The sequence below is a fragment of the Balaenoptera ricei genome, chromosome 9, assembly GCF_028023285.1.
Source record: "Balaenoptera ricei isolate mBalRic1 chromosome 9, mBalRic1.hap2, whole genome shotgun sequence".
NCBI classification, from domain to species: domain Eukaryota; kingdom Metazoa; phylum Chordata; class Mammalia; order Artiodactyla; family Balaenopteridae; genus Balaenoptera; species Balaenoptera ricei.
The window spans coordinates 15,877,953-15,891,819 of NC_082647.1; the positions used below are offsets into that span (position 1 = coordinate 15,877,953).

Consider the following 13,867-nt stretch of genomic DNA (forward strand, 5'->3'; position numbering starts at 1 on the left):
AAGAAAGCACTGATAAGTGAGCCCTGGATTTTTTTTTTTTTTTTTTGGCTGCGCCATGAGGCTTGCGGGATCTCAGTTCCCCAACCAGGGGTTGAACCCAGGCCACAGCAGTGAAAGTGCTGAGTCCTAACCACTGGACCACCAGGGAACTCCCAAGCCCTGGGTTCTTAATGTTAGAATTCTGAGGGTTCCGTCACCTGTGCTGCCAGGTTTGGCAATGAGGGAAAGGTTAAGGACTAAAACACCTCCCTGTCCAAGAAGCAGCCTGCACTCAGCCGGGCCTCACCAGCCCCAGAGAAGCAGGGCTGCCCTGGGAGGAAGACACAGACGACAAATAACTCCCCTGGGGTGTTTCTTCAGGTTTGTTATTGGTTTTTAAAAACTGTGTTTGAAATTCTTCCTTTAGGTTGATTCCTCGTGCCAGACAGTTATTCCTAAGATTAAGCTGGAACCTCATGAAGTGGATCAGTTCCTCAACTTCTCTCCTAAGGAAGGTGTGTCCACTCTCTCCTTTGGGTTAACAGATGTGGGTGCACTGTCTAAAGAGATGCGGAATGTGTGAGACAGTGCTGGGGTTGATGGTACCAAAGGCAGAACTTGCTTGATGAAATAGCTCTGTTCTTGATTGTAAATACAAACTTTGAAAGCTAAGTTTTTCCAGCTAAATCTTTAACTTTTACTCCTAGGCAGGGTGACTTTTCAGCATGTTCAATGACTGCTGTGACTTGGGTGCTGACAAGGGGACAAGGGGACCGCTGCCCTCAAGCCATCCTGTGGATAAAACCCAGCTCCCTGTCCTGGAGTGATGATCAGTAGGGGCAAATAGGCACATATCCACAAAGGCACCTGGCCCACTTACAACAATTCTAGTTTAAAGCCTCTGTGAAGTGAATTCACGGTTTATCTGTCTGACCAAGTCAATGTTTTTAAATGTTGATTTCAGATGACAGTTGTTGCAAGGAGCCTCCTTTGTTCCTGCATCCCATTGGGCTCCTTGCCATCCATTTAGAATTAAGTAGTGTCACACTTGGGGTTATCACTTTCACTTTCTTCTTTCTCTGTGTCAGCCTTTTTCTTGTCCGGTATGAAGCCCATAGTCAGGAATCCTGAACGCAGACCCCTAAATCTCACAGAGTCTAGGAAGCTCTCTCGGCTTTTTTTTATTCTTTTCTTTCTTTTTTTTTTTGGCTGCGTTGGGTCTTCGTTGCTGCACGCGGGCTTCAGGAGTTGCAGCGAGCGGGGGCTACTCTTTTTTGTGGTGCGTGGGCTTCTCATTGCGGTGGCTTCTCTTGTTGCAGAGCACAGGCTCTAGGTGCGCGGACTTCAGTAGTTGTGGCACTTGGGCTCAGTAGTTGTGGCGCACAGGCTTAGTTGCTCCGTGGCATGTGGGATCTTCCCGGACCAGGGCTTGAACCTGTGTCCCCTGCATTGGCAGGTGGATTCTTAACCACTGTGCCACCAAGGAAATCCCTCTCAGCCTTTATAATTGAGTTACTTTGCACAGATCCTGCTCTTAATTCTGTGCCTTCAGACACGCCATCCCCTCCCTTTTTATTTATACTTTTGGCACAAGGTTAGAAGGATAGCTCATTGGTGTGGTTGACAAATAGGAAATTAGTATATGCACTTGTCATGGGAAGGGTATCCGTGCTACGGTGTAGATGTAATGTGCAGATGTTACGTAGGAGCAGTGCTCACGGAAACAAAGTCTACCTTCATTCCACCAGAAACATACTCAGGATTTGATCCGTGACAACTTAATCAAGGTTGGCATTTACCCTTTATCATCAGTAAAGAAAGGATTCTGTTTTTAAAATTAGAAATATGGACTAAAATCCATATTGAGACAGTATTTCTTTTCACTGAGTGACATACGTTTTAGTGCCTTTCAGCTTTATATACTGCTCCAAAGTAATTCCTTTCATTTTTGTGACACCGGTTACAACTATCACATACATCTTGCTTTTTTAATCTATGTTGCAATATGCTTCAGAAAATGTCACAACTGTACCAGTGGATCCCCTAGTGGCTTCAGAATCTGGGATCACTGGAGGAGAAACGTTTCAAGGGTAAAGTAAATGGCCGTCCTTCCTCATCCTAGATATACAGAGAGGAGGAAATTCAATATCCTTGAATGCAACGGGGCTTCTAGGCAAAGTAGCCGGTTGTCCCCAGCCCTGTCAGTAAGTAATCCAAGAGCAACATTTCAAGTGATATTTAGAAATCTGATACCGAGGCACCTGTGGCCAGGGCAGTAGCTCTTAATAAGTAGGTAAGAGGAGATTGGAGTTTGCTTCACTTTTCCTGCCATGCCATTTTCATTTTTTGTGGCACACCTTCTGCTTGGAAAGGAGAAAGGTATTAGAATAATTAGGGCTGTGCCTAGTGAAAGGGACAAGTGAGCTCTGGTATTCTTGGTTAGTTCTCCAGACTAACCGCTCAGCACGGCAGACAGTGGGAGCCCCTGTTAGGTCTGGCCACTCCTGGGTTTTGTTTTGTTTTGGTTTTGGTTTGCTTGTTTGTTTGTTTACCATGGTTAAAAGATAAACATTGTTAAAAGATAAACTCTAAAAAATTAAAAATTTTAAGAGCTTATTTGAGCAAAAATTAGTTACATTCTGCAGCGTCAAACCAGTTACAAAAAAAAAAAAAACCAGTTACAAGTTTCCACCGACAGGAGCTGGGGGGAGACTTTTATAAAGAAAAGGTGGAAGCAAAGTAAGGAAATTTTTTTTTTAATTAAATTTTTTATTTTATTTATTTTATTTTTGACTGCTTTGGGTCTTTGTTGCTGCGCACAAGCTTTGCTCTAGTTGTGGCAAGTGGGGGCTACTCTTCGTTGCTGCGCAGGCTTCTCACTGCAGTGGCTTCTCTTGTTGCAGGGCATGGGTTTAGGCGCGCAGGCTTCAGTAGTTGTGGCACGCGGGCTCAGTAGTTGTGGCTCACGGGCTTAGTTGCTCCACGGCATGTGGGATCTTCCTGGACCAGGGCCCGAACCTGTGTCCCCTGCATTGGCAGGCAGATTCATAACCACTGCACCACCAGGGAAGACCACAGTAAGGAAATTATTGATTGGATATAACTTAAAGCCAAGTTGGCTGTTTGTGACCGGTTGTCCTAGGTTTCAGTCTGGTAACCTCAAAGCATTTAGAGGCTTAGATTTTGGGTTTGCCTACGTAGGGCCACCAGAGCACTGGAGCCACCCCAGTCTGATGGCTTCCTTGCTTAATTCATCTGACACCACAGAGTGCCATAGGTCGTCATGGCATTGGGAAAAACTTGGTTAACACGCTTGGGACTCCTTCCTAGGTGAGCACATAAGTTTAAGGTGCATACCTACCCTCCTTAGCTGCCTGGAAGTGGTGGCAGAAGAGTTGGCAGTGGAGATGCATAGGATTGTTTTAGAATATTCTTTAGCTTTAAGAGTGCCCATGGACTCTAAAAAACCAGGGAGCTCTTGGGCGGAGAATCATCTAGTGAAAAGCAGTATGTTAGAAAGAGAAAAGAGATGGGTTAGAGAAAGAGAGAGAAAGAAAGTGTGCTGTGAATGGGAGTGGGCGTGGGGGTTGGCAGACAGAGACATATCACCTGTGGTTACCTAGGATATTCAGGGGTCTCAGTGGGCGAGAGAGCCGTCTGGTTGCAACTTGTCACCTCCAAAGGCAGCTATGGGGGGACCCTTTCTCTTAGGTGAGAAGCCGTGTGTCAGAAAGTCTCTTCCCATTCACAGTACATCAGGCAGGAGACCGAGGCCTCCCCATGGCCCCGAGCTGTTCTCTGGCCGAGGAAAGCCAGGTGTGTATGAGGCCTCCAGGCTCCTTGCCCAGTTCAGAGCCGCTGTACTCAGGGCTCTGTTGTCCTGGGGGCCCCAGGAGGGGTATGGAGTGAAAGGTTTACCCAAGGTCATGTTCCTTGGCTCAGGAACAGCAGCTGGCTGTCAAGGTATTTCAGCACAACGTGAAGATTTGCAGGTCAGAAAAAGAGTGAGACCCCAAAGCTCGTTTGTCAGGTTGAACTCAAGAGTGGATTCCTCCCTCGGGAACCCATCCCTCGTGCCCTGGAGATGCAAGATTGGCCCCGGCTAAGGCTCAAAGGCCACGGCAGAGTGTGTGGGCGTCTCCCTGAGGAGAGGCGAAGGACGCTTAGATGCTGGAGGACTTTGTGGGAGGCACCCCTCCCCCAATTGGTCTTCCAATGCCCACCTGTCTATCCACAGATGGATTGGGTATTATCTGAATCAAGAATGCCTGGCATCTGGCCTATGGGCCCTACCATGCACATTCCTCCAGAAACAATGAGCTTTTCTCAAACACTCATGGGCTCCCTGCTTTTGCTATTAAAAAAAAAGATCCTAATACATTAACATGGTTTACAAGTCAAACTATGGAAACTATATGAAATGAATAGAGGGAAGGCTATGCCAGCACCGTCCCTACCTACTGTAATTTCTCCTGCCCCCATTATGTCATAATTTTATTAGTTTCTTATATACCTTCCAGAGTTTCTTTACGCAGATACAAGCAAATGGGGGTCTGTATTCTCTTTCTCTCCTTTTTCATACAAAAGGAGGGCTACTTTATATACTGCTTTGCACCTTGATTTATTCCCCTCCTCTATAGGCTGAGACCAGCAGACAATAATGGCACATCTACTGAAACCCCCATTGACCAAAGTAAAACTGAAAAACCCAATCCAAAAATGTATCCAAAATAAAGCCTGAAAATCCAGCCAAGAGCACCTTGCCACGAGGCCATATCAAGGACTGCGGACTTGGAACCCAATAATTCAACCTTTCAAATTTTTTGAAAGAAACACTCTTAAAATTTAACCTTAATAGTAATACATCTTGGAGGCCTTTCCATATCCACACGCAGAGATTCCTCATTCTTTTGTTCGGCTGTCCTGCGTTCTGCTGTAGGGATGTTGAATGTTGAACTGCCCCAAGTCCTGCTCTGTTGCTCCCTGATGGATGCAATCCGTTCTTTTCCCCTCAGCCTCCGTGGACCACCTGCACTTACCGCCCACCCCTCCCAGCAGCCACAGCAGCGACTCAGAGGGCAGCCTGAGCCCCAGCCCGCGCCTGCACCCCTCTGGCCTGCCGCAGACCCACAGCCCCGCCAGGGCCCCGGCGCGGGCCCCCTCGGCACTTGCCAGCTCCCCACTCCTCACCGCACCGCACGTGAGTGTCCCCTACATCCCTGCACCCCCACCCCCCATTCTGTCACTCGGAACTTCACCCAGCGTGGGTACTGTTCGGAGCCTGTAGGAAGTTTTACGTCTAACTGCTGAAGCAGGGGGATGACAGTCTTAAAGAACATTTTCTAAGAACTGCCTGTGACCTCATCATGCTAACACGTTCTCTTCCTTTCCTGTGCACACTTCCAGTTTTTATTCACATGTTTCTTTTTTGTAGCTACAAACATGAGGAATAAAAATGTGTTGTTATTCTTCTCAAAATTGTATCACAAATATTTATCATCGATTAGGCGGTCTTTATGACCTATGATAGGAAATAATTTATTTTTTAAATAAGCAATCTTTGATGAACTGAAAAATCGCTCTGAGAGTAAATGCGTTGATGTCTAAAGCTCAAAAATATAATTTAACCCTTTTTGTCTGTGGTGCAACTCTTAACCCAGTGACTCAGGATAGAAATCATGAGTCAACATTCATCCCTCACATATATAATTTTTCCAAATAAAAATTAGGGGTAGGGCTTCCTTGGTGGCGCAGTGGTTAAGAATCCGCCTGCCAATTCAGGGGACACGGGTTCGAGCCCTGGTCCAGGAAGATCCCTCATGCCGCGGAGCAACTAAGCCCATGCGCCACAACTACTGAGCCTGCGCTCTAGAGCCCACGAGCCACAACTACTGAGCCTGTGTGCCACAACTACTGAAGCCCACATGCCTAGAGCCTGTGCTCTGCAACAAGAGAAGCCACCACAATGAGAAGCCCGCACACCGCAATGAAGAGTAGCCCCGGCTCACCGCAACTAGAGAAAGCCCGCATGCAGCAAAGAAGACCCAACACAGCCAAAAATAAAATAAAAAAAAAAAATAAATAAATAAATAAATAAATAAATTAAGGTTAGATAATTAACTTCTCATTGTTCTGAATAGTCGATTGATTTCTATGTGGATTTAAAAATTAGTCAGCCTTATTGAATTTATAATATCACATAGAGCAAATTTGAATGAAATGAGTTATTTAAAAATTCTTAGAAGAATCATGTATTAATTAACATAATTTTGAAAATTTGAGTTCAGTCTGTGTCAGAAACTCAGAAAGTTCTAGATCTGTGGCCACGTTCTTATATTTCACTATTACCAAGGGCCAGGGAATTAACTCTTTCCACTCCACCTTTGCCTTCTCTCCTCTAACCCTTCACTCCTTTGATTACTGAAGTAGTGTCCATCCTATGGATTTGTGGATCCTACCACAATTAATCCATTCCACGTGGTCATGGAGGAAATCCTTCCCATATCATACCCTGGCTCAGCATCTGTGTTGTTTCCCTATTATCTGTTGGCCTCAAGCCCTCATACCTCTGCTGGATACAAACACCCTCCTATGTGCCCAACCTGCTGCTGCTTCCAGAACTCCTCACCCCGTCTACGCAGAGTGGCTTCTTCAGTTACTTTTTACAATACTGCCTTTGTTGTAATGCCCTCCTCTGTGTAAATCACCCCCTTTCTTTCAGGAAGCCCAATTCAAGCCTTATCTGCTACCCTAAGCCTTCCCTTATCACACAGACTCACATAAGCGTTCTCCTTCTTCATATTTTTAATGTACCTTGAGTGAATATTACAGTCTAGCATTTAATTGCTCTCATTCTTTTCACGAGTTTCAATTCAGTCTCGGTCTCGATCATTAGCTACTTAAGAGACGGAGTTCGTTTTGATTCTTCTGTGCATCTAACGTGGAGCTAATATGCAATAGGTACTCCATTTATTTGACTAATTATAAACACATTGTCCTAATACGGGTGAAATGAGATGAGCTACAGTTCTCATCTCCACTGATGATGGACAGTCTGGGACTGTGCTGACCAGTGACTTCCGTGGAACATGCCTGCAGGTGCGTCCCTAGGAGCCCTGGCCCCTTAGCTGGAAGTAGAGGTCAAGAAGCAACTCCTAGTGTATAGAGAGCGTCTTGCAAAATGGCATCTTTAGGAGAACAACAAAACTTTCCACAGAGTTCCAAGTGAATCCTTCATCACTCCGAGGACAGGAAATCTCTAGGGACGTGGGAAATGAATTCTATCCTTTCATTTTGATGTTTTAGCCAGGAGGGTACTTTCTGGGAAATAATGGGTGGGTGGAGGTTTCTTTACCCGTTCCCTTATATTATAATCCTTGGGTTGTAACACTCACACGAGTGTCTTTTGCATTTTTGCTTCCACTTCAAAGTGCCCGTTTCTCACCAAAAGAGATGGGCCTCCTTTTCCCTTAGCCATTGGCAAGACATCATAACAGACCCTCCTCACCCCTCAGGAGGTGTTTCTCCGGTGCGCCTGGCTTTTCCTCTTTGACCCTTTTCTGCTCCTTGGTCTGCACAGAAGCTGCAGGGATCAGGCCCCCTGGTCCTGACGGAGGAGGAGAAGAGGACCCTGATCGCCGAGGGCTATCCCATCCCCACCAAGTTGCCCCTGACAAAATCAGAGGAGAAGGCCCTGAAGAAAATCCGGAGGAAAATCAAGAATAAGGTGAGCCCTTCAAATCCAGGTACTTCTGTGAGCAGAACCCGGCCAGCATGCCCACCCTCCCTTCCCGGTGGCCAACACCGGCCCGTCCCATGGTGGGGACCAAGGCTTGCCCCTGTCTTCCCCCAGACCTCCCCATACATCTTCTGGTCAGTGGGCCTCCAGATCGGGCGTGCACACTCTGTGGTGCCTAAGATGACCTATACAGGGGTGGGAAGAAAATATTAGAACTCCCATTGACATTTTGAAAAAAATCTCAGCCTTTAAAATTTGTTTTATTAGATACACAATATTTCCCTCTAGTAGGCATATATATAATTTATAAATGAATAAATATAAATGTATTATGGGTGCTTGCTTAATTTTTTTTCTTGATAGAGGTTTTTGATAAAAAATTCTGCAGACCACTGTTCTATACCTGGGTCCAGCAGTCTCCTAGTCCTAGGCCCCTACAGTGGGGATCAGGGGTGCAGAGGCCCTGGGGCATGGCTAGGGCGTGGGCAGAGCAGGAGGGAGGAGACAAAGAGAGAGGAAGGAAAGAGCTTAGAGTTAAACTTCTTCGTCCATGTGCAGAACCGCCAGGGAATTTTTATACGACTAACCCCAACTGGCTTATATTATGTATTATAGTTGAGCCAACTAGGTCCACAGAATTGAAATCATTTATCTAAGACCATACAGATGGTTCGTGACCCACATGTTCCAGTCTGACTGCTGGACCACTGTCCTTCTCACTGGGGGCCTAGTGTGTTGTAAAGTAGATGAGAACATCAGCTGGTTGAAACCAGGGAGGACAGAAGAGGTGATTAGTAGATGAACCAGTAGGTTAAACAAATGGGAAGTGGCCACAAAAGTGAGCAGGGCTTTTGTGATTTCTTTGCTCATGGCCTCTTGTCATACTGGTTTACTGAGATAGCTGGAACATAATCCTTTTTTCTCCCCTTCCATTGCAGATTTCTGCCCAGGAAAGTAGGAGGAAGAAGAAGGAATACATGGACAGCTTGGAGAAAAAGTAAGCCTCCTGCCAAACTGGTTGTGTGTATTGAGCAATTCATGTAGAGAAATGTAAGTGCAGGGGTGCCCTGCTTTCTATGAGAAGGGGGTTCAATTTCTCGGTCTGGACCCCAGCAAAAAGGCTGTTGGTTTATCAGCTATGTTTTGCCTGCCACCTAGTGGTTTTTAGAGGGGAAAGCTTATAGATCTGGCAGGTGATAAAAAGTACATTCAATCTTAGTAGGCATTTGTACCGCACAGTTTCCGACCAAGGATCCTTAAGTCCCTGAAGGCTTCCTTTCAGATAAGTACAAATACTAACCTTCATGCGTATTCCTGGACTCCTCAGAGGAGAGGTGCTAATTAATCAATTCCTGTTGGCCACACTCCCTCGCACGCTAGAGAAAGCAACAGGGGATGAAGTAAGTAAGGCAGGTTGGCGTTCTTTTTTTTCTGTCCACTATAATTTGTGTTATAGGTGAGTGACTTTTCACAAAAACACTTGAAGGCACCTTTTGCTCTTCTGAATAGCCTGGAATATCAGGAGGGCTGTTAGAAAAACGTAAATTAAATACAATTTTGTATTAGTCCTAGAAAATAGTTCCCATCTGACAAACTAATACCATTTTAAGATGGGAATGAGTCCCGGGACTTAGAAATGAATCTTTATGTGTGTCTGGTGAGAGGAGCGGTTGGTGGATCCTGGCTGGTTCTTGAAGTTCCTACTGAAAGTCAGTGTTTCTTCCTCCTGATTTAGGTGTTGGTAATATAGCATTCAGCAGTCCCATTCTGTTTGTTATTGTCTGTAAGTATCCAGGGTCAAGATGTTTCAATGAAAATCTCTTTATTGCCTCTTTGGGGCATGCCTGCTCCGGCACCTGGATTCCTTGTCTTGAGGTCCCGGGTTCTTGTCCTTCACTCTCCCCCTGCCCCAAGCCCCTTGGCTTCCTGTCAGTCCTTCAGGTCAAGAGTACAGCCAGCAGCATCCAGACCCTGTAGCATAGAGGGAGAATTGTGATGGACGTTGAGAGCCATAGGGAAGTCGAGAGAAATCAAGGTTGGAACACCCTAAAAGAACTTTATGTTTTGTACCATCCCTATTCATTTTCCATTACTGAGGCACTGGTTACCCATCTCTCTCTCTCTCCTTTTTCTTTGGTCTCCTCACCCTTTTCCCCAACTCAGGTGGGCCAAGTTCTCTCCCTCACCTCCCTAGAGTAGCTGCTTCCCTGTCTTTTTTCTCGAACCCCACCTGCCTCCATCCGAGCTCCTGGCTTAGTGTTTGCTCCCCTGATAAAAAACTAAGTTTTTTTTTCTCTCTCTCTCTCCTCTGTAGGGTGGAGTCTTGTTCAACGGAGAACTTGGAGCTTCGGAAGAAGGTGGAGGTTCTGGAGAACACCAACAGGTGAGGGTCCCTGGAGTGAGGAGCCAATACAGCTGCCTGATGGAAGGTGGGGAAAGAACGGGAGATCCAGGGCCAGAGCTGGGAGGAGAGGGGAGGAGATGACATTGAAAGGATAGTTGTGTCAGGATGCTCAGGACGGTCGCACTTCTCTCACCTGTTCCTCCCGTGTGCGTGCGTGTGTGTGCACGCACACACACACACACACACACACACAGAGGCATGTCCTTTACTTTTCCTAAAGTACGTGGGATTGATGAAGAGGCTGATTCTGCCTCCATGTGTTTGTCTTTTTTACGTTTTTTTCCCTGTAATTCATTTCTAATCTCATAGCGTTGTGGTCAGAAAAGATGCTTGATATGATTTCAATTTTCTTAAATTTACTGAGGCTTGATTTGTGACCCAAGATGTGATCTATCCTGGAGAATGTTCCGTGCGCACTTGAGAAGAACGTGTAATCTGCTGTTTTTGGATGGAATGTCCTATATATATCAATTAAATCTAACTGGTCTATTGTGTCATTTAAAGCTTCTGTTTCCTTATTTATTTTCATTTTGGATGATCTGTCCATTGGTGTAAGTGAAGTGTTAAAGTCCCCCACTATTATTGTGTTACTGTCGATTTCCTCTTTTATAGCTGTTAGCAGTTGCCTTATGTATTGAGGTGCTCCTATGTTGGGTGCATATATATTTATAATTGTTATATCTTCTTCTTGGATTGAACCCTGGATCATTATGTTGTGTCCTTCCTTGTCTCTTGTAACATTCTTTATTTTAAAGTCTATTTTATCTGATATGAGTATAGCTACTCCAGCTTTCTTTTGATTTCCATTTGCATGGAATATCTTTTTCCATCCCCTCACTTTCAGTCTGTATGTGTCCCTAGGTCTAAAGTGGGTCTCTTGTAGACAGCATATATATGGGTCTTGTTTTTGTATCCATTCAGCCAGTCTATGTCTTTTGGTTGGGGCATTTAATCCATTCACGTTTAAGGTAATTATCGATATGTATGTTCCTATGACCATTTTCTTAATTGTTTTGGGTTTGTTTTTGTAGGTCCTTTTCTTCTCTTGTGTTTCCCACTTAGAGAAGTTCCTTTAGCATTTGTTGTAGAGCTGGTTTGGTGGTGCTGAATTCTCTTAGCTTTTGCTTGTCTCTAAAGCTTTTGATTTCTCCATCAAATCTAAATGAGATCCTTGCCGGGTAGAGTAATCTTGGTTGTAGGTTCTTCCCTTTCATCACTTTAAGTATATCATGCCACTCCCTTCTGGCTTGCAGAGTTTCTGCTGAGAAATCAGCTGTTAACCTTATGGGAGTTCCCTTGTATGTTATTTGTCGTTTTTCCCTTGCTGCTTTCAATAATTTTTCTTTGTCTTTAATTTTTGCCACTTTGATTACTATGTGTCTCGGCGTGTTTCTCCTTGGGTTTATTCTGTATGGGACTCTCTGTGCTTCCTGGACTTGGGTGGCTATTTCCTTTCCCATGTTAGGGAAGTTTTCGACTATAATCTCTTCAAATATTTTCTCTGGTCCTTTCTCCCTCTCTTCTCCTTCTGGGACCCCTATAATGCGAATGTTGTTGCGTTTAATGTTGTCCCAGAGCTCTCTTAGGCTGTCTTCATTTCTTTTCATTCTTTTTTCTTTAGTCTGTTCCGCAGCAGTGAATTCCACCATTCTGTCTTCCAGGTCACTTATCCGTTCTTCTGCCTCAGTTATTCTGCTATTGATTCCTTCTAGTGTAGTTTTCATTTCAGTTATTGTATTGGTCATCTCTGTTTGTTTGTTCTTTAATTCTTCTAGGTCTTTGTTAATCATTTCTTGCATCTTCTCAATCTTTGCCTCCATTCTTATTCCGAGGTCCTGGATCATCTTCACTATCATTATTCTGAATTCTTTTTCTGGAAGGTTGCCTATCTCCACTTCATTTAGTTGTTTTTCTGGGGTTTTTTCTTGTTCCTTCATCTGGTACATAGCCCTCTGCCTTTTCATCTTCTCTATCTTTCTGTAACTGTGGTTTTTGGTCCACAGGCTGCAGGATTGTAGTTTTTCTTGCTTCTGTTGTCTGCCCTCTGGTGGTTGAGGCTATCTAAGAGGCTTGATGGGAGGCTCTGGTGGTGGGTAGAGCTGACTGTTGCTGTCAAGAGGCTGAGTCTGATAAGGGCTATGATGAGGGGGTTAAGGAAGAGGCTTGGAAAAGAATAAGGTCAATGAGTCTGATTCTCCTGAAAATGACATCAGACTTTAGAGGTGGACAAAAGAGGGCCTGACCACTTTTTTGTCACCCAATTTGAGTAATAAATGGTGTTTTTTAGTAAAAAAAAAATGGAGAGAAAACCAAGTTTGTTTTTTTAATTACTGTTTTTAAAAGTTAATTAATTAATTACATTTTAAGCCCATTTTGAAAAGTAACTATAGGATAGTTCCTCTAGCACCTCCTGTGCCAGGTACTGTTTTCAGCACTTTATAGATATGAATTCATTTAACCTTCTAATTGGCCCTATGAGCTGGTCCTATTACTATCCCCATTATATAAAGGAGGTCCTGAGACTCAGAAAGGTTAGGTGATTTGCCCAAGGTCACGCAGTAAATGCTAGAAGGCTGCATTTGAAGGCAGGCAATCTGGTCCTGGAGCCTCGATGTAGGAGAAACATACTGAGCTTTACCCGGGGTCATATGCAAGAGAAAGGGGTTAAGGTATAGGGCTGAGAAATGGCAGTTGGGGAGTTTCATCGTGTGTGTGTGTGTGTGTGTGTGTGTGTGTGTGTGTGTGCGCGCGCGCGCGCTCACGGAGCCTGCCTATGCTTTGAAAGTTAAAGTGTTCATTAGTCAAGGGATCCTGTTGCCCTTAGTTGTTATAGATCTGACAATCCAAGCAGAGAAAAATTGACTTTTAGGTAAGCAAAATTTTAATTCATCATTTTAAGGCTTAGCACTAATGCCTAGTAACAATTTTGCAAATGTTAAGGGATCAGGGTAAATCTATTTGCATGTCATTTCATAATAACTTGAAATTTGGCTCCCATTTCCTAAATCTTCATGGTCTGTTGCTCAAACAGCAGGCTAATCTAGTCATAAGGTAAAAATACCATCAGTAGGAAAAGTGGACATTGTGACCCCGCTGGGTTTCCCTCTGCACTTCTGGGAATGTGTGCTCATATAGCAAGTCAAGGGCAATCACCTCTAGTGCTCTGTAGACAAACAACAGAAGTAAGTAAATGTTGTCACCAGCTCCATGTGGTATCACCTTGATCCCCTGAGGCAAAGGAGCTGGTTTCCAGTACGACTTCAGGTTTCCGGTTCCATGGTTGCCTTTGGCCATTAGTCTCCTGAGGCTTCCTCTCTTCTTATCTCCACCTTTACTCCTGCCAGAGTGGTTCTCAGGGTCCTGAACCCCACCAGCGTCTGTATCCATCTTGTTAACATCCTGATCTGAGAGTGTTCCCACCCCCCTGTCCTAGCACTTGCTGTTGCAGAAGTCCTGTGTTCATGAATGGGACAAATCCAGGTCATGAACTGGTGAGAAGGGGAAGAGGAATCCATCCAAGATAACCGTGGAATTTGGTCCACGTTGGGTCTAGTCTAGGGGTTCTGGGTGTCAGGTCTATTCACAGCCACACGGGGGCAGCAGAGGCACAAAGAGCAGTGGGTGCGTGTGATGAGACGGGGTCGCTGCCACCTTTCCTGGGAAAAAGGGTCTCTCCTCCCCTCTCCAGGCTGACCCTGCTCTATCATATTTTTCTAAACTTAAAAAGAAAAAAACCCACACATGTA

At 44.9% G+C, this 13,867-nt stretch overlaps 1 protein-coding gene across 2 annotated transcripts in view; it reads left to right on the top strand.

Moving 5' to 3' along the window:
- Positions 1-13,867, top strand: part of CREB3L2 (cAMP responsive element binding protein 3 like 2) — a 124,718-nt gene that overhangs the window by 89,472 nt on the left and 21,379 nt on the right. For both annotated transcript variants that reach the window (XR_009504964.1, XM_059933286.1), the window contains exons 4-8: positions 407-494; positions 4,995-5,179; positions 7,559-7,705; positions 8,656-8,714; positions 10,032-10,100. Coding sequence is in view for 1 of the 2 variants with exons in the window: in XM_059933286.1 (XP_059789269.1) it covers positions 407-494; positions 4,995-5,179; positions 7,559-7,705; positions 8,656-8,714; positions 10,032-10,100 (548 nt within the window). In the remaining variant the exon portion in view is untranslated. The remainder of the gene's footprint in view (positions 1-406; positions 495-4,994; positions 5,180-7,558; positions 7,706-8,655; positions 8,715-10,031; positions 10,101-13,867) is intronic.